Source organism: Pongo abelii, chromosome 3, assembly GCF_028885655.2.
Source record: "Pongo abelii isolate AG06213 chromosome 3, NHGRI_mPonAbe1-v2.0_pri, whole genome shotgun sequence".
NCBI classification, from domain to species: Eukaryota; Metazoa; Chordata; class Mammalia; order Primates; family Hominidae; genus Pongo; species Pongo abelii.
The window spans coordinates 108,407,462-108,428,764 of record NC_071988.2 but is presented as its reverse complement, the minus strand read 5'-3'; the positions used below and the strand labels follow the sequence as shown (position 1 = coordinate 108,428,764).

At 39.9% G+C, this 21,303-nt stretch overlaps 1 protein-coding gene across 8 annotated transcripts in view; it reads right to left on the bottom strand.

The window, feature by feature from the left end:
- AFF1 (ALF transcription elongation factor 1) overlaps window positions 1-21,303 on the bottom strand; it is a 204,386-nt gene that overhangs the window by 116,076 nt on the left and 67,007 nt on the right. For 2 of the 8 annotated variants that reach the window (XM_024245834.2, XM_063723828.1), the window contains exon 1: window positions 17,121-20,064. The exons of 5 other annotated variants lie outside the window; for them this stretch is intronic. In XM_024245834.2, the coding sequence (XP_024101602.2) occupies window positions 17,121-17,137 (17 nt within the window). In that variant the 5' untranslated portion in view covers window positions 17,138-20,064. Of the gene's footprint in view, window positions 1-17,120; window positions 20,065-21,303 lie in introns of those variants that run through there. One more of the 8 variants, XM_054553511.2, reaches the window with a different exon arrangement.

The following is a 21,303-nucleotide window of genomic DNA, read 5'->3' as shown; positions in this document are numbered from 1 at the left end:
ATAAATTAAAAAAGTAGCCAGGCATGGTGGTGAGCACCTGTAATCCCAGCCTGAGGAGGCTGAGGCAGGAGAATTGCTTGAACCCAGGAGGCAGAGGTTGCCGTGAACAGATAGCGCCATTGCACTCCAGCCTGGGAAGACAGAGCAAGACTCTGACTCAAAAAAAAAAAAGCAGGATCCTAAAGGAGGATGAAGGGTAAAAGGGATTTCACACCTTTTATACAAAAAGGTTCCACCCACATACATCCCCTGTCCCAAATATTGCTGGAGTTCCCCAAGTTACAAATACCCTACAACTACAAATCATCTCTCTCCAAATTCCCCATGCAGTAACCAAGCTGGAGAAAAGGCACTTACTTCCCAGAGGCTAACGCTGGGAGACACTGACCTCACATTTCTTCACTCTGAGAGGAATTTTACACATACCATTTTCCCCCACTCTCATCCTCTTTTTTTGTTTCAGTTATAGCTCAGTTTAGAGATAAACAGACACCCCACCCATATTCCATTTTCTATGCCTTCCTTTGCTCCACCAGTAAATCAAGGGTCACTGGCCACATGGATATATGTATGAAAGGCAAGGAAGACATTTACATGTAAGTCTGGAGTAGATCTGAAGCTGTGTATCAGCTGTCACTTGCCATGAGCCTCAGTTTATCTGTATAATGGCAGTGAAAAGCTCCGCCTTGCAGATTAAATGATACCATTTTGCAAAGTTCCTGGCTCAGAGATCAGAACATAACAGAATGCTCAATAAATAATTGCTTAATAAAAGACTGCTATTACCATGGATCAAAATTATACATGATCCTCTGTCCTTAAAAGTGCCCAGGTTTACCAGTGGAAATGCCCCTGCCCCAAAGAATCCATTTTTTCCAGTCTCCTCCAAGTAATCTTAAAGATCCCTTACACCACTCCTCTTTCTCCATCCACAAAACCCCCTAAAGCTAAAAGCTAACACAAGTATAGAACGAACCCTCTTGTTTAAGCACGGTTTTCATGCTTTATTTCAGTGATTGCACCGTTTTCCATTATTATTCCAAACGTTGGACATTTTGGCACAAGTTAAGAAACATTCTGGCTCTAGCCTAGGGCCTAACCTTCATCACATGATTTTCACTGCTGCTTCTGCAAAATATTTTCTATGTCCCAAACACATTTTTGGAAGAAAATCAGTAAATTGGAAATTATCTACACTTTTTTTTTTTTAATTTCCAACACCTATTGAAATAACTACCCACTCTAGCCAGTTCAACCATGAAAATATAGTTAAAAAAATCATTTTTTAATTAAAATAGAAAATTTCTTCTCAAATAAATGAACAATTTAAGTGGTTCTGTCCTTCAGTTTAGGCACAGTTTTTATAATAAGTCAGTAAGTATAGAAGTATCTGAATTTTCTATTTCTGATAATTTAAACATAAATTAGGTTAAAATTTACAAAGTTAAAAAGGCAGTTACCACAAATCCATTCATTTCCTTGTCAATTTTTAAGTAAGACTGACACCAAAAAACAAAAACTAAATAGAATTCTTCCCCAGCTAATTTTAAGATAACATTGAAAAGCACAGTTATAAAATGATTTCAGCCTGCTGGGCACAGTGGCTCACACCTTTAATCCCAGCACTTTGACAACCCAAAGTGGTAGGATCACCTGAGTTCAAGACCAGCCTGAACAACAAAGCAAGACCCCATCTCTACAAAAAAAATTAAAAATTAGCTGGGCATGGTGGTGTGTGCCTGTAGTTCCAGCTACTCGGGAGGGTGAGGCAAGAGGATCACTTGAGTCCAGGAGTCTAAAGCTGCGGTAAGCTATGATCACACCACTACACTTCAGTCTGGGCAATAGAGACTCCGTCTATATTAAATAAATAAATAATAAAATAAATAAAGATTTTGGCTTGGATGTATGATTCTAACGTTACTTATTGAGGCAATGCTTGGGTTCTTTGCTAACATTCATGTGTGTAACATATATATATATACACACAGATATATATATGTATACACACAGATTATATATATATGTATCTGTAAGCACGGGAAGAAAACATCCTAGAGGGGTCCTTGATTTACTTGGATTCTGTGGGCTATACTAGTTTTTCTTCAGCTACCACAGTCTTACAAATAAATATGAATGAGTAAAGCTTTTAAGTATGGTGTTCAGTAATACTTTCCATCACCAGCATCATGAACAGACTGGAACATCTACTAAACCTAAGTGTCAGTGTGTTAATATCTCTGTAACTAGCTTGGCTCCTAGCACAATGTATAAAATAACACCTTGCTTTAGTCAATGTTAACTGGGCTATTTTTGACTTTTAAAAGTGTTTTTAGCATGGCATTTCTTTTTTTTTTGAGATGGAGTCTCGCTGTGTCGCGCCCAGGCCAGAGTGCAGTGGCACGATCTCGGCTCACTGAAACCTCCGCCTCCCGGGTTCAAGACATTCTCCCACCTCAGTCTCCCAAGCAGCTGGGATTACAGGCACCTGCCACCATGCCTGGCTAATTTTTTTGTATTTTTAGTAGAGATGGACTTTCACCATGTCAGCTAGGCTGGTCTCAAACTCCTGACCTCAGGTGATCCGCCGGCCTCGGCCTCCCAAAGTGCTGAGATTACAGGCGTGAGCCACCGCGCCTGCCCTAGCATGGCATTTCTAAGCATAAAGATCTGAAACATTTATCTGTTCCTCTTCAAAATGACAATCTCAAAAATCATAACAGTCTAAAGTAATCCCAACCCCTTTTTCCCTATGTGTTGACTAAATCACTTATCAAACACACATAAAGAATAAGTCAACCATGTGAAAAAATTTAATGCATAAATAAAAAGTTGAAAGGGAACAAAAGGAAAATGTTTAGACAAATTACTGACGTTCAGGAAGACATTTCTCTTTTAGTTACAATTAACTTACAAGTAGTTTTGTTTTACTGAACTACAAAAAAAGATTTTAAAGAGCCTAAATTACATCTATTATTTCCAAGGCATACTGATTCAATCAAGTCTGCCAGAAAGTGGGATACTATCCACAGAAACAATGATACTATGAAACACTCCTTCTGCCTAAAGCCAGATGTAAATCACCTATAGAAATATGATTCTACTCTTACAGAGTTACATTAAAAATACACTCATTTATGACAAGAGCAAATGTACATTTTTACTTCTGGATAAACTGAGGCAAACAGGATTTCCCTAATGTCTCCAAGACAAATGAGTGGTGTCTGGTGAGTGACTCAGGAGTCCCTGGCACTCTACTTTAGCCTTTCCCATTCCATGAAAATCTACAAAGAACACGGTAATCCATTTAAAATTTTAGTACTTCTGAAAAACAGGATGAGGTTTTACAAATTTGTTAGGAAGTCATCCTATTACAAGGCCCCAAGTTGTTTGACAGAAGACTCAGAAAAATTACATGAGAAAACAGCCACAAAAATTCTGAGAGTGCACTTCAGAAGGGTAAAGAAGGGCAATCAGCCTGATGATACATTAAAACGCATACAAAGGTACAGTGAATTTGATGATGGCGCTTAAATATAGAGAATAGAATGGTGAGTCTTGGGGAAGAGAGGAAGGGTTCAGAAACCTTCCATCACTCCTTAAACCAAAATAAAATCCGCATGCGGAAAATATTAAAAGATACACATCTTTTTAAGAAATATCACCTATACTCAAAGAAACCTTCTGGAAGAATACATTAAAAACTAATATTGCCAAACAGGACAATTTGAAAAGACGTTAACAATGATGACTATCTGTGCATCAAAAACATGGCATTACTGGGCATGGTGGCTCACGCCTGTAATCCCAGCACTTTGAAAGGCTGAGGCAGGCAGATCATGAGGTCAGGAGACTGAGAACATCCTGGCTAACACAGTGAAACCCCGTCTCCACTAAAAATACAAAAAATTAGCCGGACATGTTGGGCACATGCCTGTAGTCCCAGCTACTCAAGAGGCTGAGGCAGGAGAATCCCTTGAACCCAGGAGGTGGAGGTTACAGTGAGCTGAGATTGCGCCACTGCACTCCAGCCTGGGCAACAGAGCAAGACTCCATCTCAAACAAAACAAAACAAAGAAAAAACATGGCATCAACATTTGCAAAGAAACTTAAGATAGCAGTGTGCTCATATGAGCCTTTATTCATCTCTTAGTCCATGGCAGATCAAACAGACAAAATAAGAATATAGAAATAATATAAGATACAAAACCACATTTACCTCTGGACTCTGAAAATAAAGCAAATACGTTCCTTCTTACATGGTCATGAAACATTCATAAAAACGATCATTATGCCACAAAGGTCTACAACTCAATACATTCATTTGAAAATAACTGTGAAGAGAGGTACAAAAGAGATGAGATGATAATGAATGCAGATCTTTGAAGCAACTTTATGTAATTAAATATAGCTGTGACAAAGGACAAAAACTTTCCGTTCCTACAGTAGTTTACTGTGATCACATTTTTTCAAGAAGCCACAGAATCCCTTGAGAAAAAGGTGCTGTTTTCAAAAAATTCTAACTGTGTTTTTCCTCTGCTCTCACACCACAACCATCGTCAACACAGAAGACTTCTGTGATCAAACGTGGGAGGAGGAGATTTTCCTACTATCTACGCCACTACCTGGAGATGGAGTCAGATCCCACAGGTTGAGGGCTCAGTCCCCAAGACGGCCCCCCTCCCCGACCCCTTCAGACACCTGTCACAGGTCTGGACCTCCAGAACTTCTGATAGACTGGCTTCAAGTTGGGATCCCACGGTTTCAATTAATTTGCTGGAGCGGCTCACAGAACTCAAGGAAACACCTACTTAACATTTACCGGTTTATTGTAAAGGACATTACAAAGCATAAAGATGAAGAGATGTGTTAGGTGAGATATGGGGGAAGGGGCATGGGCACACCACTCTCCCTAAACCTCCACATGCTCAGCTATCCAGAAGCTCTCTGGAAACCCAGTCCTCCTGGGCCTTTTATGAAGACCTCATAGTGTAGGCAAGATTGACAACCATGTAGAAATGTGATTGGACAGAAAGGGTATGATCTAAATCAAGCAACACCCTTCAGTTCAGATTTTTCTTGACCTCTCTGTGCAGCATTCCTTCCTCCAGAGTATGGGGCAGGACCTCTCTGGAATAAAAGTCTTTAGACTTACAATCAGATTAGAGTCCTGCCTTGGGCAAGTGAAAGGAAGATAAGAGAAGGTCACAGAGAGAGATTCTGTCTCCTGAGGCCTAAAGTGCCCCACCATTACAACAAAAGACTAACAAGGACTGTGGGAGTTATGGGCCAGGAACCACGGATGAAAACCAATATATAATCATAATATCACTGGTACTTAAACCATCCGCTACTTCCTAAACTATCCAAGGCAGAAGATTATTTCCTATCGCTAAATATATAAAAAAGAACACCACTTCTGTGTTTTCCTTCATGAGCTTTGCTATTTATCTCTTCGAGATCTATTTTTGGCAGAGATAGAGGCCATATTTCACTCCACTTCCCATAACAGTCCTTCACACATATAAAAGGTTGTTTTGTAAATTAACCTCTATATTTAATAGCCAGGTGGAATGCCCTCCTTACTGTCTAAATCTTCACTTCCTTATAACTGTACCTCACTGAGCTGGGGGCCTTTCTAAATGCTACCACATCCCTTATTTGATGGCTCCCAAAGAAAAATGTCCTCTCAAATTTCTTTTCAACACTTGTTTAATGTGTTTATATTCATGTGCCAATTAAGCCTAAGTTTTAGAAACTATAGTCTCTATTTTAAAGTTCATAGCTAGGTTGTTATGGTACTCACTTTGCCTTTATTAAAATAAATTAAAAACAGGGCTAAGTTTTGGTAGAACTACAAACCACTAAAACAATCAAATTTTTATTTCAAGAAACTGCCACATGATGGTCATTTCCTAACATTTTTATCCCTGTTTAAAAATGCCATCCTTGGAGGTTGCAGTGAGCCACGATCGTGCCACTGCACTCCAGCGTGGGCAACACAGCACAATTCTGTCTCAAAAAAAGCCATCCTTCTCACCACCATCACCACTTACTTCCATGTACATTCTAGAGGGACAATTACATTTCTGTGTGTCATGGCTTGCTCTTTCTCTGCCTCAGGTAACTCTCCTCAGAGGTTCTCCTGGCCCACACCAAGACCAATTCCCCACCTCCTATTATTCCCTCACAGTATCCTGTTTGTTTTTTGCCACTGTGTTTCCACAATTTGCACGTGTTTTATTTGTGAGTTTGTTTGCTTACTTCTGTCTCTCCCACCAAACTACGAGCTCCTTGTAGGGAGGGAGACAGTGTATTTATCTAAACCAACTCAGAGCCCTGCACACACCAATGGTTAGCTCTTAGTGAACAATGAAGTACTCAATACATTTACAGATAATATGAAAAACACTTAATGCGTGTGAACTGGCCACATTCATAAAGCTGTTGATACTGATGTAATTCTTAAGTAGGTAAATTAATATGCAGAGCAGCGGATTTCAGTAACTTGCCACAATGCACTGAGGCTCTCCAAGTTGAAAGAACACTTGAAAGGCTCATAAAGGAAGAAATGAAGACATCTTCTAGCCAGAGCCTCGCAGCTTTTTTTTTTTTTTTTTAAATAGAACGACTGAGTGCTAAAAAGATGATTCATTTTCACTACCATCACACATGCCCCTAAAGATACTTTCAGAGCATTTCATGAAACATTTTTGTTTGTGCAACAGATCTATCTTTTCCCGAAGTCGGAGCACACCATCAAGTGAGGGCACATAGTCACCACCTTCCCCAGGCAGGACCCAAGTCTGAACGATAATTTCCAGACGCTTCACTTAGATAACTTATCTTTGCATGTGAGGCTCTAGTGAATGAGAACAGCTCATTTTTGCCCGAACGCTTTTATTTAAAATGCACATTGAAATAACAATTTCTAGGGCCATTTTGCAATTATAAAATAAAGGATTTCTAGTTAACAAATCATATATTTAAATTCTGCTATTTGAGGGGTTTATGAGTTGTGGAGTTGGAGTTTTCTTTACTATTTTGACAATAATCAGCATGCACTGGTATTTTAAACTTAATTTGGCTTTCTTTAAACATTCCTCGATATGAATTTCATCAAAAAGCCCAATTTACAAAATACAATAAAGAATTGTATATGGGAGAAATGAGCTGTGTTTTAAGATCACATATAAATTGAAAACAATATATAATTTTCTAATAATCAAATGCAAAATTGATCAGATCTCAGAACCGCTACTTTCATAGCCCAAATAACTATGAAGATAGCAAACAATTTGCAAGAAATTGACTAAATTAGATCAGTTCAAAGTTAGGCTAGGCATATAGTTTGAAAAACTGGCATTTTCTCAAAAAGTCAAACAAAAAACCATCATAGAACCCAGAAATTCCACCTTTAGCTATCCAACCAAAAAAAAAATACATATATACATATATATATACACACACACATATATATGTCCACACACAGTCTTGTATGTAAATGTTCACAGCAACATTATTCACAATTTTTTAAAAAATTGGGACAACCTGTCCATCACATCTGTTAACAGAATACTCTTCAGTAATAAAAGGATAGAACTACTGATACATGGTACACCACAGATCAACCTCAAAAAATTATTCAAGTATGGCCAGAATGTGCTGAGGCTGGTAAATTTAAAATATAAATACATATGCAAGTAAAAAGAGTCAGATGGAAGAAACCATCATACTCCATTTATGATTCCACTATGTGAAATGCCCAGAAAAGGCATATTTACAGAGACAGAAAGTAGGTTATGGTGGTGGGGCTGGGGACCGGGATTAACTGTAAATGGGCAGGAGGGATCTTACCAGTTATGAGATAAAATGTTCTAAAACTGGTTGCTCCATTCAGTAAAGTAACTAAACACTACTGAGTTGTCACTTGACATGAGTGAATTTTATGATATATAAAATAGACTTCAATAAAATCACTTTTTTTTTTTGAGACAGAGTCTGACTCTTTCACCCAGGCTGGAGTGCAGTGGTGCGATCTCCGCTCACTGCAAGCTCCGCCCTCCCGGGTTTACACCATTCTCCTGCCTCAGCCTCCCGAGTAGCTGGGACTACAGGCGCCCGCCACCACATCTGGCTAATTTTTTTGTATTCTCAATAGAGACGGGGTTTCACTGTGTTAGTCGGGATGGTCTTGATCTCCTGACCTCGAATAAAATCACTTTTACAAAAACTTGGGCTGGGAAGAAATACCCATAAAATGAGATGTAACAAAAGATTTAAAAGATCTGGGTGACAAGGAACGTACCTCGATTCAATTTAACTATTCCCCTCTTCCCTCTTTCCCCACAAAAGGTCATTTACACCAAGCTACCAAAAGATTGCCCAGGCTGCAGTGCAACGGCGTGATCTCAGCTGACTGCAACCTCCACCTCCCAAGTTCAAGCAATTCTCCTGCCTCAGCCTCCTGAGTAGCTGGGATTACAGGCACCTGCCACTATGCCCAGCTAATTTTTGTATTTTTAGTAGAGACGAGGTTTCACCATGTTGACCAGGCTGCTTTCAAACTCCTGACCTCAGGTGATCCGCCCACCTGGGCCTCCCAGAGTGCTGGGATTACAGGCGTGAGCGACCATGCCCGACTTCTTCATTCTTTAAAATACTCTAAGATCATGGATAATACCAATACTTTAAGGATGTCAACACAGAATAGGAGTGACCTCAGAGAGAAAACGAAGTTTTATGCTAGGCTTATCATAAACTGTCAAGAATTTTTATAAAGCTGACAAATTTAAACTCAGAATTAAGTAAACCTAATGATTTTTACTTTACCCTTAAAGAAACATGACTGCTAAAATAAGAAAGAAATGAAGGTGTTTTTAAGAGGAGGACCCTCCCTGCCCTAAGGGTAAGAACAAATAAAAAACTCACACCATCAGCAGTGATAGAATTATCAAATTCAATCTTTTATAACTGCCAACCTAGGACTTTTTGTCTTCTGGGCATAGTTCCCATTTAAAAACAAAAACTAAGTTCCAGTGGTACGTTGAATTTTACTAAAACCAAGTCACAAGATAAGCAGACAATCTGAACAACATTAATAATTCTTTCCAATATTTTTAGGTTGCAAAACCTCAATTATGTATTAATGTAATACACTAGGTTTCATTTTATCCTTTTGCTATTCTAACGCCAGTAAATGTTACTGCCTAATTCTTCCCCTGTGGTACAAAGTTTACTTTTACACACTTTTTTAAATGGAGAGTTAGCCCTGTCTTAACTCTAAAAGGAGGCTGGAGGGGAGAGGGAGACACAGACTGTAAATGAGTAACAGGAAAACATTCCTATAGCTGTAATTGCTAGGTCAAAATTACCTGAAAAAATATAAAAGGACAGAGCTTTAGCTTACTTTATACCAATGAATATCCTTTCAGCAAATAAACAACAACTTAAAACCCAGCATATTAACTCAATAACACGTTCTGTTTTCCTTTAAGGAAAAATTTTCTTAAACCATAATATCATGGACTCAAACTTTTATCAAAGCTCAAAGCTACCAACTTACTAGATAGGCCATCTTAGAAAGGTCTAAGGTAGACAGTTTGTCAATTGAGAGACAAAATTTCTGCAAAGCTAGGGAGGAAAACAGGTTTCATAGTTTTGTACAAAACAGTGAGAACTAATTAATTTTATATGACTTTCCATAAATTCAAGTCCAGAGTAAATCAGATACACCTGTATTTTTAAAGCAACCAGAATGGGAGAAGTGGAGGAGAAGCAATTTAACAAGTTATCCAGACACACATTATCCAGGATGAAAGTCACGTGATAATCTTGGGTCTGTCTTGACCACAAAAACATATGCACCAAATCAAAATTTAATTACACTGCATAACACAGTTTAAGTTGTGCTTCATATTTTATTGACTGCTTTGCTTCTGACAGGACAGTTTCCTGAAGGAAAGTTCCAAGAATTGAAAAGTTACAACACCCACATACCAAAGACTGTTTCCTGAATTTTGTTACAGGAAGTGACATCTGCTATAATTTTAACATTTACTTCCCAGTAGGAGTTCCATTTAAAATGTCTTGTTGAACATTATTTGTTCAGCAGTACCCCTAGGCAAAGCTTTTATTAAAAAACAAAACTTTCATTTCAGTTTCACAAAGTTTGGACAAAACTGACCAATTCACACCATTTTAACTTTTCCCTGGGAACAAAACCAACTGCCACCTGATAAACTGGTGTGTGTGGTAGAGAGAGAGATATACTTAGCAATAACTCTAACTGGGGAGGGAGTCCACAAGGCATAGATAAAAGTAAATTAAATACCCTGCTCCTTGAGAAGAAACAATTCTTGGGAAGGTGCTGTATGATCAAACACTGGGAATTGCTTCTTGGTATCTTTTACTTTTATTTTTTTTTAACACAGACGCATTTGGACATTTCAACCAACGGTTCGTAATATAAGGATAAATTTATGGAGGTAAATATCCACCTTCTACCAACCTCCAGTCTGTTTCAATAGGAGGAGAAAAACTGTGCATTTATAAGCATATATTAAATCAAAATTTAATAGCATCGTACAACATAGTTTATATGATCGCTGTCACTCACACATGCGCCATCTCACAAAGCATGGTACCTGTGCCCCTGGCCTTACAGACAGCAGAGCTCCACCCAGAACCTGTCCACTCAATCTCTGGGGGAGGGGGAGCAGAATCTGCATGCTAACAAGCACCCACAGTGATGTTTGTGTCTAATCAAGTTTGAGCACCCTGAACCTCATATGACCATATTACCCCTAAAATATAGCCTTTTACTTTTTATTTGTTTAGTTGCCAATCCAGCAGTAAGCAATACTTATTTAAAAAAAAAAAAAAAAGGGTAAGATCTTCATCACAGCCTTAACTCTTCCCCAGCCCACCAAAACAAAGGATCATGTGGCCTGCAGGTCTCCAAGCCCTCACCCATACCAGCCACCATGGAGGAAAAACAATTCTTGGTACTTTTTAGAATGCAGTCAAACAGTGAGTGCCCTTCGAAAACATACCGAAATAAAGACAACCTAGGTGTCAATAAAAATACTTTGCCCTTTGTCTGCTTGAGTTCCTTTAGACAAGATGTTACCCCTGGGATTTTCTCTTAATATATTAAATCTGTCACCAAACTACTGCTCCCAGCAATAGCCTTAAGAACTTGATAGCAGTTCAGCCAGACAGGGTGGCTCATGCCTGTAATCCCAGCGCTTTGGGAGGCCGAGGTGGGCGGATTACCTGAGGTCTGGAGTTCGAGACCATCCTGACCAACATGGAGAGACCCCATCTCTACTAAAAATACAAAATTAGCTGGGCGTGGTGGCACATGCCTGTATTCCCAGTTACTCCGGAGGCTGAGGCAGAATGGCTTGAACTCAGGAGGCAGAGGTTGCTGTGAGCCGAGATTGCACCATTGCACTACAGCCTGGGCAACAAGAGCGAAACTCCGTCTCCCAAAAAAAAAAAAAAAAAAAAAAAAAAGAACTTGATAAACTTGATAGCAGTTGAATCTGGTTAAATTAAAAACAAAGCCAATAAACTAACACAAGAAAATAGACATTCAGCAGAGAACAAGACTTTCAAGATGCCAGGTCTGTTGGCTCTGTGGCCATCAGGTTAAGCTTTAACTCACTGTGAATAGATAAGGAAAAAGTTTGCACAGGGGAGGGATTCTCAACAATGATCACTGCCAAGACACAGAAAGTCAGCAATTTGCATGGTTTTAAAGTTAATCTTTACTTTTAGTTCCCTGGGGCAATAACACCAAAAGTTATACATATTTTCTCCTGAAGTGTAAATCTAAAGTTCATCTGATACATCTGTACTTGAGCAAGACATTGTGCATTCTACCTGCTGTGTTATTTTGAGCAAATGAACACTTTATATTCATAATAAAATGAATTGAGGACCATCTGAAGGAGACAGAAAATACTACTGCAGCTCCCCCAATTTTTACATTTAAGTAAAAACGATTGGTAATCATTTAACCCATAAAAGTTATGTACTCACCCTATATCAGTAAAACGTAACTGAACTAACCACAACAAAGAGATTATACTTAGCCTCACTATATGTTTCTATTTCTGAGCCAAGAAGCATGTCTCTAAGAAACTTTGTCCTAGAGGTGCATATTGTATTTCCACTATATCTCACATACCGAGTTTAGTTGCCTATCTTGGAAAAGAAACCTGATGTCAGGAGTTCGAGACCAGCCTGGCCAAGATGGTGAAACCCCATCTCTACTACGTATATTTATACAAAAAAAAAAAAAGAAATGAAATAGAGAAGTTTGCTAACAGAAAACTAAGTTTATATATACCTCAAAGCAATAGTTAACAAACCAGCTTTATAACTCCTCTATCTTACAGGTATTATGTAAAAAATAGATTTGGAGGCTCACAAAAAATAAATGACAGAACCAAGATGAAAAAGTAGATTTCTCTCTCATCCATAATATTTTTATTCCTGAATGTATTTGAAATTTAAAATTTTTAAATGCAGCACCCACAAAAACCCCATTTTCAAGAGTGTAAATCCAGCTATGGAATATCTTTTCACGGTATGGTATAGAATCCAGCAAAATCTCTTGAGAGATCACTTGAGTTAGTTTTGCCAAAACAACATCCCCATAAATCAGCTGACTTTAAAAAATGACTCACCGCTCCTTCAGTCTTTATCATGGAAGCAGCTCCAGACTGTGAGTCAGGAAGCTCAACTGGGCTCTCAGGATAAACTAGAAAGAAATCACTTAAGATACCTGTTTGTGTTTCTCTTCTGTCAAGGACACTGTTTACAATGGTGTCACAAGAAGGAAAAAGTGAGAATATTCAATGGATCAAAATACTACATAAATTATTTCCATCCCAAAATCTCTTCTTTGAACTGTACTTTCCAAAACCACAGTATTCTCTTTGATATTGGCTCATTTTTAATCCAAGCTGCTTTGCATTCATGAATTTTCTTCCAAGGTAATCACTAGCTCAAAAATCAGAGACAGGGGCATAGGGCAGGGCAAAACTGGTTCTATACCAGTTTAACAGCATTGCTTTTTGCAATGGAAAACTTTCCCTCCCTAGAGTCAAAGAGATCCACCAAAAACCAGCTTCATATTAATCTTGGGCACAATCTGACTTTGCTTCTTTATTGATTTTTCAAAGCTTCATTAACATTAATTTTAGACAAATTCAAAAGTTAAAAACTGTGGGAGAGTTGACTGAACATACTTTCCTACTGCAGTTTGTCTATAAATCCTTTCTTTTGAGAAGCTCCATGCTCAGCCACCAGATTCAATTCTCCCAAAGAAGCAAGTTCAACTCCCCTACTCCCATGCATACATGCCTGCCCCAGGGTGGAGAAGGGCCAGGGGTTCTCAGGTAGCATCAGGTGATTTTTTTTTTTTCCTTTTTTTTTTTTTGAGATGAAGTCTCGCTCTGTCACCCAGGCTGGAGTGCAGTTGTGCGATCTCAGCTCACTGCAAGCTCCACCTCCCGGGTTCACGCCATTCTCCTGCCTCAGCCTCCCACGTAGCTGGGACTACAGGCGCCCGCCACCGTGCCCGGCTGATTTTTTTTGTATTTTTAGTAGAGACGGGGTTTCACAGTGGTCTCGATCTCCTGGACCTCGTGATCCGCCTGCCTCGGCCTCCCAAAAGTGCTGGGATTACAGGCGTGAGCCACCGCGCCTGGCCCAGGTGATTTTTTTAAACTGGCTAATCCCTGATAGTATTTGAAGGTATGTATATTTTCCTTTCTAGAATTCAGGGATTTGCTTCAATGAGAGGGTTAGCGGAGGTGGGGAATCAGACAAAGTCCTCCTTTTTACTGTATCCATCAACATCACTCCTCAGTATAAAGCACTGTTAATCCTTGCAGAAAAAAACATGTCTATAAACTGTTAGGTTTACTAGTTGCTAGTTTTTATACTTCTATAAAATAGTCTGGATGCACTTTCCATCAGAGTCCAGTAACTAAAGCCATATTCTGTAACTATTTCACATTAAAGAAAGCAAGTTTGTTGCAATTTCCACAAGGAAGTATATTCAATGTGTCTGTTATGTTTATAGGTTCCAAAGAAAGCACACACTTATCTGAGAGCCCAGACACAGCATCTGATCCGCTTTAACTGACATGACATTTCTCAGTGACCACCTTTCTCAACTGTAGGAACACAATAAACCAAATACTCATTGTTTTCAAAATATGACCCCCAAAAATCTAAATTTTAAAAGCATTTAATTCGCATTTTAGTCAAGAAATGTCTTCCAGCTTTAAGAGAAGAAATCAACCACAAAACAAAACAAATTTCCTACCCTTAGGTTTTAACACAGCCTTAATTGATAAAAATCCACAAGCCAAGAAATACGTAGGTAATCTCTCAATTCAAAGTACTTCTAGCTTATGTAGGGGAGACTAAAATGTGGGAGACAATATCTTGTCTTAAGGAGTGAACTACAGGCATGGGAATACACTGCCTAATCCATTTGCATAAAAAATTAGTCATATATCACCCATCAATAACAAATCAGGAATCAAACTAAACAATGCACAATGAAACTGGTGTGGTTAAACACTGAGCTACAAATCTCTAAGTACAATGAGTCTGTCGGTCTAAATTAATTGTCTCAAGAGCAAACAAACACTAATGTGTAGCACATGGTCAAGATTTCACTACCCGAGTGAGACTTTACATCACAGGTGATGTTTCGGTTTCTCTTAGCATTACTCAGGGCAACGTGGCCCAGCTTTAGAGTTTCCCTGAAATCCCAAAATATCTTGAATCTTCTCCATATATTCTCTCTTTGGATCTCAAAGATTACCTTCTCTCCCACAGAGCACAATTATCTGAATGAGCTTGGACCACATTCCAGGTGTAACCAAAGAAAAATGGACATTTACAAAATGTGAGATATACTCCCAACACACAGACTAAAAAAACAACAGACATAACAGTCTTGTGGCTTTGTTCCTAGTTCCAGGGCATGTCGGAAGGTGGGGTAGAGGATCAGAAACAAGCACAATTCTCCTATTTTAACTGCGGGCAAATTGAACCACCACACTGATAACTCAGGATTATTACAAACAACCAATTTTAGCAGGAATCATTCTTTGTACTGTTATACTGAGGCTTGGCAGCTCCCTTTAACATCTCACCTCAGCATTAAAGAGGAAGCATAAGGGAGGAAGTGTGCAAAGCAGATCTGGAGTCAGGCGTTGCTCCACCTTTGTGACCTCAGGCAAGAAACAGGCTGGACCTCAGTTTCCTCAACTAACAAATGTGGATAATAAAAGTACTTACCCATTTAGGTGCCTGAGAAGAGTCAGAGCTAATCCAATTAAAGCTGCTTAATACTGTGCCTGGCACACAGCAGTGTCCAATTTAGCTTGTGTCTCATTTTATTTTTATCATTAGTTTAAGAGCGCTGGCATTGAATCTCTCACACCTGGGTACAAATCCCCGTGCTATATTACTGAGATCTGTCACACAGCATTTACTAACTTCTTAGATCAAGGTATCTTAATTTTGTGCCATGGACCTCTGTAGCAGTCTGATAAATAATAGCACTATCAGAATAATGTTTTTAAATACATTAAATAAAATACATAAGAATACAAAGGTACCAAATTTTATAGACAAGCACCTATTAAAATATTTAAAAGAAATCAATGGTACAGTACTGTTTTTCTTTACTACTGAATTAAGCAAAATAAAGCAGTTCCTTAATTTCCTGAGTGGAAAGCACAAAAGGTGTTTGAAGACATCTGCAACAATTGTAATAAGATTATGAAAAGACATACAGTTTCTATTTGTGATAACATCACAAGAACTGGTACCATAGTTTTATCTCTAGTCCTACTTAAAAAACACACACACACACACACACCCACTAAATTTCAGCTAGACGTTAACAAAAATAGAGACACAACTTGTGTTTCTCATCCAAGTTCTACTACTTGGCCCTAGATTAAGAACCACTTTCTTAAAACTCAATAAAATGGAAGCAGAGGATAAACCACTGCGTTGAGAGGAAGCAATATAAAAAGCAGGTAGCACATAGGAGGTACTTTATACAGAGAAGCTCTTTCCTTCCTAGAAAGTTCTATTTCGTAGGAAAAAAACATTCAGTCTCATCCAGCCCAAACATGAACATTTAACATCCATGTCTCTCCATGATCTGAGTTTTCAGACGTGTGAAGTCTTCTGAGACCTCCCAAAATCACTGTTCTACATCAAATATCAGCTTGAAGAACCCTATTACTTTAAATATGTGAGACTAAACTGCTTTCTAGCAAAACACAGTTGAAAGAGAATGTATATATAACTCCTAAGTCTTCCTTAGCACCAACTGCTGTCAAAACTAAAATAAAATCGCACAGAACAGTTTAGATCTCATAATAATAATCACTAATGCCTTGTCATCACTATTCTTTAACGCTCATTACAAAACCAGTAACAAATCATGGAAAGACTGGGCTTCAGGTTCTTACAATAGCGCTCCTCTGACAGCAATTGCAGTTCATTATCCTCTCTCCCCTTCACCACCCGGGCGCGTTCCCGGTCTTTGCCTACTCAGCAGATTCACGTAAGCGGGGCCGTTTTATGTGGAATCGTACATTCCAGCGGTAAAATTTTCACTCACCAGGCAAATTCTCACCCACCCTCTCCAAGGTGAACTATATTTTACATTAATCGTATTTCTAAACTTCCCCTCGAGACAAAAGCAAGAAATCCAGAAAACCGAGGGATAGGCGCACAAAGATCTAAATGGAAATTTGGGCAAGGGCGGACAAGTGAAACCAACTTAATGTCCCGGAAAATAACAGTTCTGGGGAAAGAAGGGGGCTATGTAACTTTAATCTTCACTTTAACTCCATCCCTCTCTCCGCTGTGCAGAAATTGTCCAGCACGTTCTCCAAACTGCTTTTTATCTGACATTTAGTCAAGCCACAGCCTCGGGAATGATGAGAAGGCAATGACAAAGCTGCTTCCTGCCCGTCTCCTTCCCCGCACCCTGCCCTCCCCCGCAACCTTCAGCTCCCCTCGCCACGAACGCATTTGAAAAGTTTCTCCGGTGCACGGCTTACCTTGACTGGGCTGCCATAATTCAGCTTATAGAGCCAGGGGTCTTCCGTCCATCAGCGCCTTCACCCCGCGGGCCCTGCTGCCAGCGCCGCGCTCACCATTTGGCGGAGCCGGGCGGGGACGCGTCCCGGCGCGGCGCCCCGATGTTACGGGACTACCTGCTCTCGAGCCCCGGGCGTCCTCGGCGTAGCCCCGGGCTCGGCCCGTATTGGCTCGCGCTAATCCTGATGGACATCCGGGCACTGGGGCCTCTGCGGCGATCTGCACTTCAGACGAGCCGGGGGAGCGCCGCGTCCGAATCCGGGGCAAGCGAGCGCCCCCGGCGCAGTTTCTGAGAAGGGAAAACCAACGGGCCCCCACGCTCGAAGACCGCCGGCGCCCAACGCCTGCCCAGCAGCAGCACAACGCGGGCCACAGTTAGAAAGGAAAAGAAATAGCCTCTTGGCTCCCTTGAAGTTGTCCGAGTCCGCCGGGATACCCCCTGTCAAGAAAGTTGAGGTGGTACGGCCCGCCTCCTTAAATGGGCAGGGCGCTCAGCGGCCCCAGCCGGAGGCAGGCGGCAAGCAGCAGGCAGCAGGCAGCAGGCAGGGTCGGGCAGGGGGCAGAGCCTGGGCGCCGACCAGCCCTGCCGGTCCCCGGTCGAGCCCCGCCTGCGGGCTCCTCGCGAGTGCTGTCTTGCCAGGTTCTAACTACGTACAGACACCCACCGCTGGAATACACAGTACCCAGCCGCTCAGAACTCCAACTCCAATTTGAGTATTTGTTGAACATGGGGCCCCCAGAGGCGGCAGTGAGCAGGAACAAGACCGCGGCAGTAAACCACGTTCGCGACTTTTGATCCTTCCAGTGCTTGAGCTCAGGAAACGGGCACACTTGGTGTTACTCCGCTTTCAGTTTTGACTTCCTTACATAGAGACAAATATTTACAAAACACCCCGCCTTTTTTGGACTACACGTAGATTACAGGAAAAATAGTACCTCATTTTGGTCTTAAGCAATGAAGGGATTGACAAGAAGCAAACAAAAAACTTGAGCATGCAATATAGTAAGTCCTATACGAAGCACAAACGAAATCACTTCCTACTCAGAGGACCACGGAAAGCGTTTAAGCCGTGCCTCAAAAGCAGGAAAATACTTGGATGAGCAAGGATGGAGGGAGGTTGTGCTTCAGCATCTCATACGGACCAGCACACCGGAGGAGCTGAAGACTCTTAGATGAATACTGAATAACTGCCTGCACTGTGGACCCTCCGTTCTTCTACCTAGAATCATGACAATAGTGCCCGTCTCATAAAGAGATAGTCCAGATTGTATTACTAAATCGTCGTGAAATACAAACTTGTTAATGCCTGGCACTAAAACGACAATGCTGGGAAGGAGGCCCAAGGCACCTCTATCAAGGGTTCTCAAAGTGTGTTTACTAGATTCCTGGGAGTCCCCAAGACCCTCTCAGAGGTCAGAACTATTTTTAGAATAACACAAAGACATTGTCTTTTCACTGTGCTGACATTTGCACTGATGGTGCAAAAGCAATTATGGGGAAACTGCTGGCGCCTTCGCACTAATCAAAGCAGTGGCAGCAAATGAAACTAGTAGTCACTGCATTCTTCACTACCACACGTTATTTTTTTTTTAAGCCAGTTTCCTTTATGATTGTTGTTAATGAAGCAAGCAGTCAGAATTAATACATACATTAAATCTTGACCCTTGAGCATGGGTCTTTTTGATGTTCTTTGTGACAAAATGGGAAGTACCCATGAAGCAGTCCACTGCACACTTAAGTACAATGGCTGTCTAGAAGAAAAGCACTTGTGTAACTGAGTTGCAAGCTGAGCTAGCTGTTTTTTCATGGACTACCATTTTTACTTGAAAGAACAATTCACAAACTGTAGTTATTCTGACTTGGGTATTTGGCAGACATTTTATTAAAAATGAACAAAGTTGAGCCTGTTTCTTTGAGGAAAACAATTGACAGTACTTATTGCCAATGATGAAATTTGAGCTTTCAAGCATTTTGGAAGACTTTTTGCATCTGCCACATAATCTTGCCAGCTTCGCCAATAGTTAAAGACTTTCCTGATGAGATCAGGGTGACAGTGATGAAAGTTATATGAGACGATCTGCCTTAGTTTCCAAATGACCAATGGTATAACAGAATCATACATGGGTGGGCCAGGTGCAGTGGCTCACGCCTGTAATCCCAGCACTTTGGGAGGCTAAGGCAGGCAGATCACTTAAGCTCAGGAGTTTGATACCAGAGCCTGGACAACATGGTGAGACCCCATTTCTACCAAAAACACAAAAAATTAGCTGGGCGTAGTGGCACGCATCTGTGATCCCAGATACTTGGGAGGTGGAAGTTGCAGTGAGCTGAGATTGTGCCACTGCACCCCAGCCTGGGTGACAGAGTAAGACTCCCTCTCAAACAAAAACCAAAATCATGCATGGATGAAAGATCCACTGAAAAAAAGTGCAAAACAGACCAACTGATTTTAATGTATCAAAGGTTTAGTTTTTTTTAAAAGCTCATTTCAGATTCCACAATGCAATTAACCTTTAAGAAACTACCACTTACAGAGTTTTAGTATAATATCAAAGAAGGTATTAAAAATACTCATTCTCTTTCTGTGTGAAGTTGGATTTTCTTTATAGACTTCGACCAAAACAACATTGCAACAGATTGAATAGAGAATCAGATTCAATCTGTTTGGGTTGGGCATCCCAAATCTGAAAATCTGAAATCCAAAATGCTCCAAAATCCAAAACTTTTTGAGGACTGACATGACGCTCAAAGGAAATGCTCACTGGAACAAGAACATATAATGCAAATATTCCAAAATCAGAAAAAATCTGAAATCCAAAACAATTCTGGTCCCAAGCATTTTGGATAACCTGTATGAGAATCTAGCCGTCTTCTATTAAGCTAGACAGTAAAGAGATTTGCATGAATGTAAAATAATGCCATTCTTTCTCAATAATTTTTTTAATTTTGGAAAACTGGTTTTATAAGTTATTTAGGTCAATATGTAATGGGTTTTAAAAATAAATATTTTAAATACCTCAATTTTAATTTTTAATAGAGTAAATAACAATATCTAAAGTGTACATATACAAAAGCTCTTTGGGTTTCACAGTAATTGAGGTGCAAACTTATTCTATATCATTTGCTAATACTTACCATGTCTCCCTCACCTCTCCACACTCATTGAGCCTTCTTTTAATTAAAGGTGTTATATATTATAGCTATTCCATGTAACCTCTTAGCACCTAGATCAGTTTTAGCAAAATGTGGTCAAACCACCTGGGGCATAGGTTAAAAACAGACTCCAGATCCTAGTTGCAGAACTACTGAAATAGAATCCTTGTGGGGTGAGGTCCCAGGAATATGCATTTCAATAAATTCTCCAGGTGATGCTTGTGGTCTGCTTTCATTTGAAAGCCATTTACCTAGATCATGCTTATGTAGAAAATAATTTTAAGAAGTTTTTGATTCAGTCTTGATTTATAATCCTTGAATCATTTTAAGGACCATAATTGGCCAGCATTTATTTTCATTTGTAAGAAATCTGTATCGGACAACAAAATACCTTTGTACGCATATTTTCTTTTGCAATAGTAAAGTGGTAAGCCTTCAAGGAAACCAGGCAAAAGTCTACTCTCAAGAATTTTTTGGTGGCTGTTTTTCCCCATTTTTCTCTTGCTGTTTTATCTATACCGACTGTGATCATTTATGCTATAAACAAATTAGTATCAGACATAATTGCTGAAAAAAGTACTTCATAATAGCACTTACTCATAAAATGTCCATTTAGCACAGGCTAGAAATGTAACATTGATAATATTAAAATTATACTTTTTGAACAATGTTAATTGATCTGACACCACTTAAATATGAGGAAATAGACCAGGCATGGTGGCTCATGCCTGTAATCCCAGTGCTTTGGGAGGCCAAGGTAAAAAGATTGCTTGAGGGCAGGAATTTGACACCAGCCTGGGCAACATAGCAAGTCCTTGTCTCTATTAAAAAACAATTTAAAAATTAGCTGGATATACAGTTCTAGCTACTTGGGAAGTTGAGGCAAGAGGATTGGGTGAGCCCAGGAGATCATGGCTGCAGTGAGCTATGAGAATACCACTGAACTCCAGCCTAGGTGACAGGGCAAGACCTAGTCTCAAATAAATGAA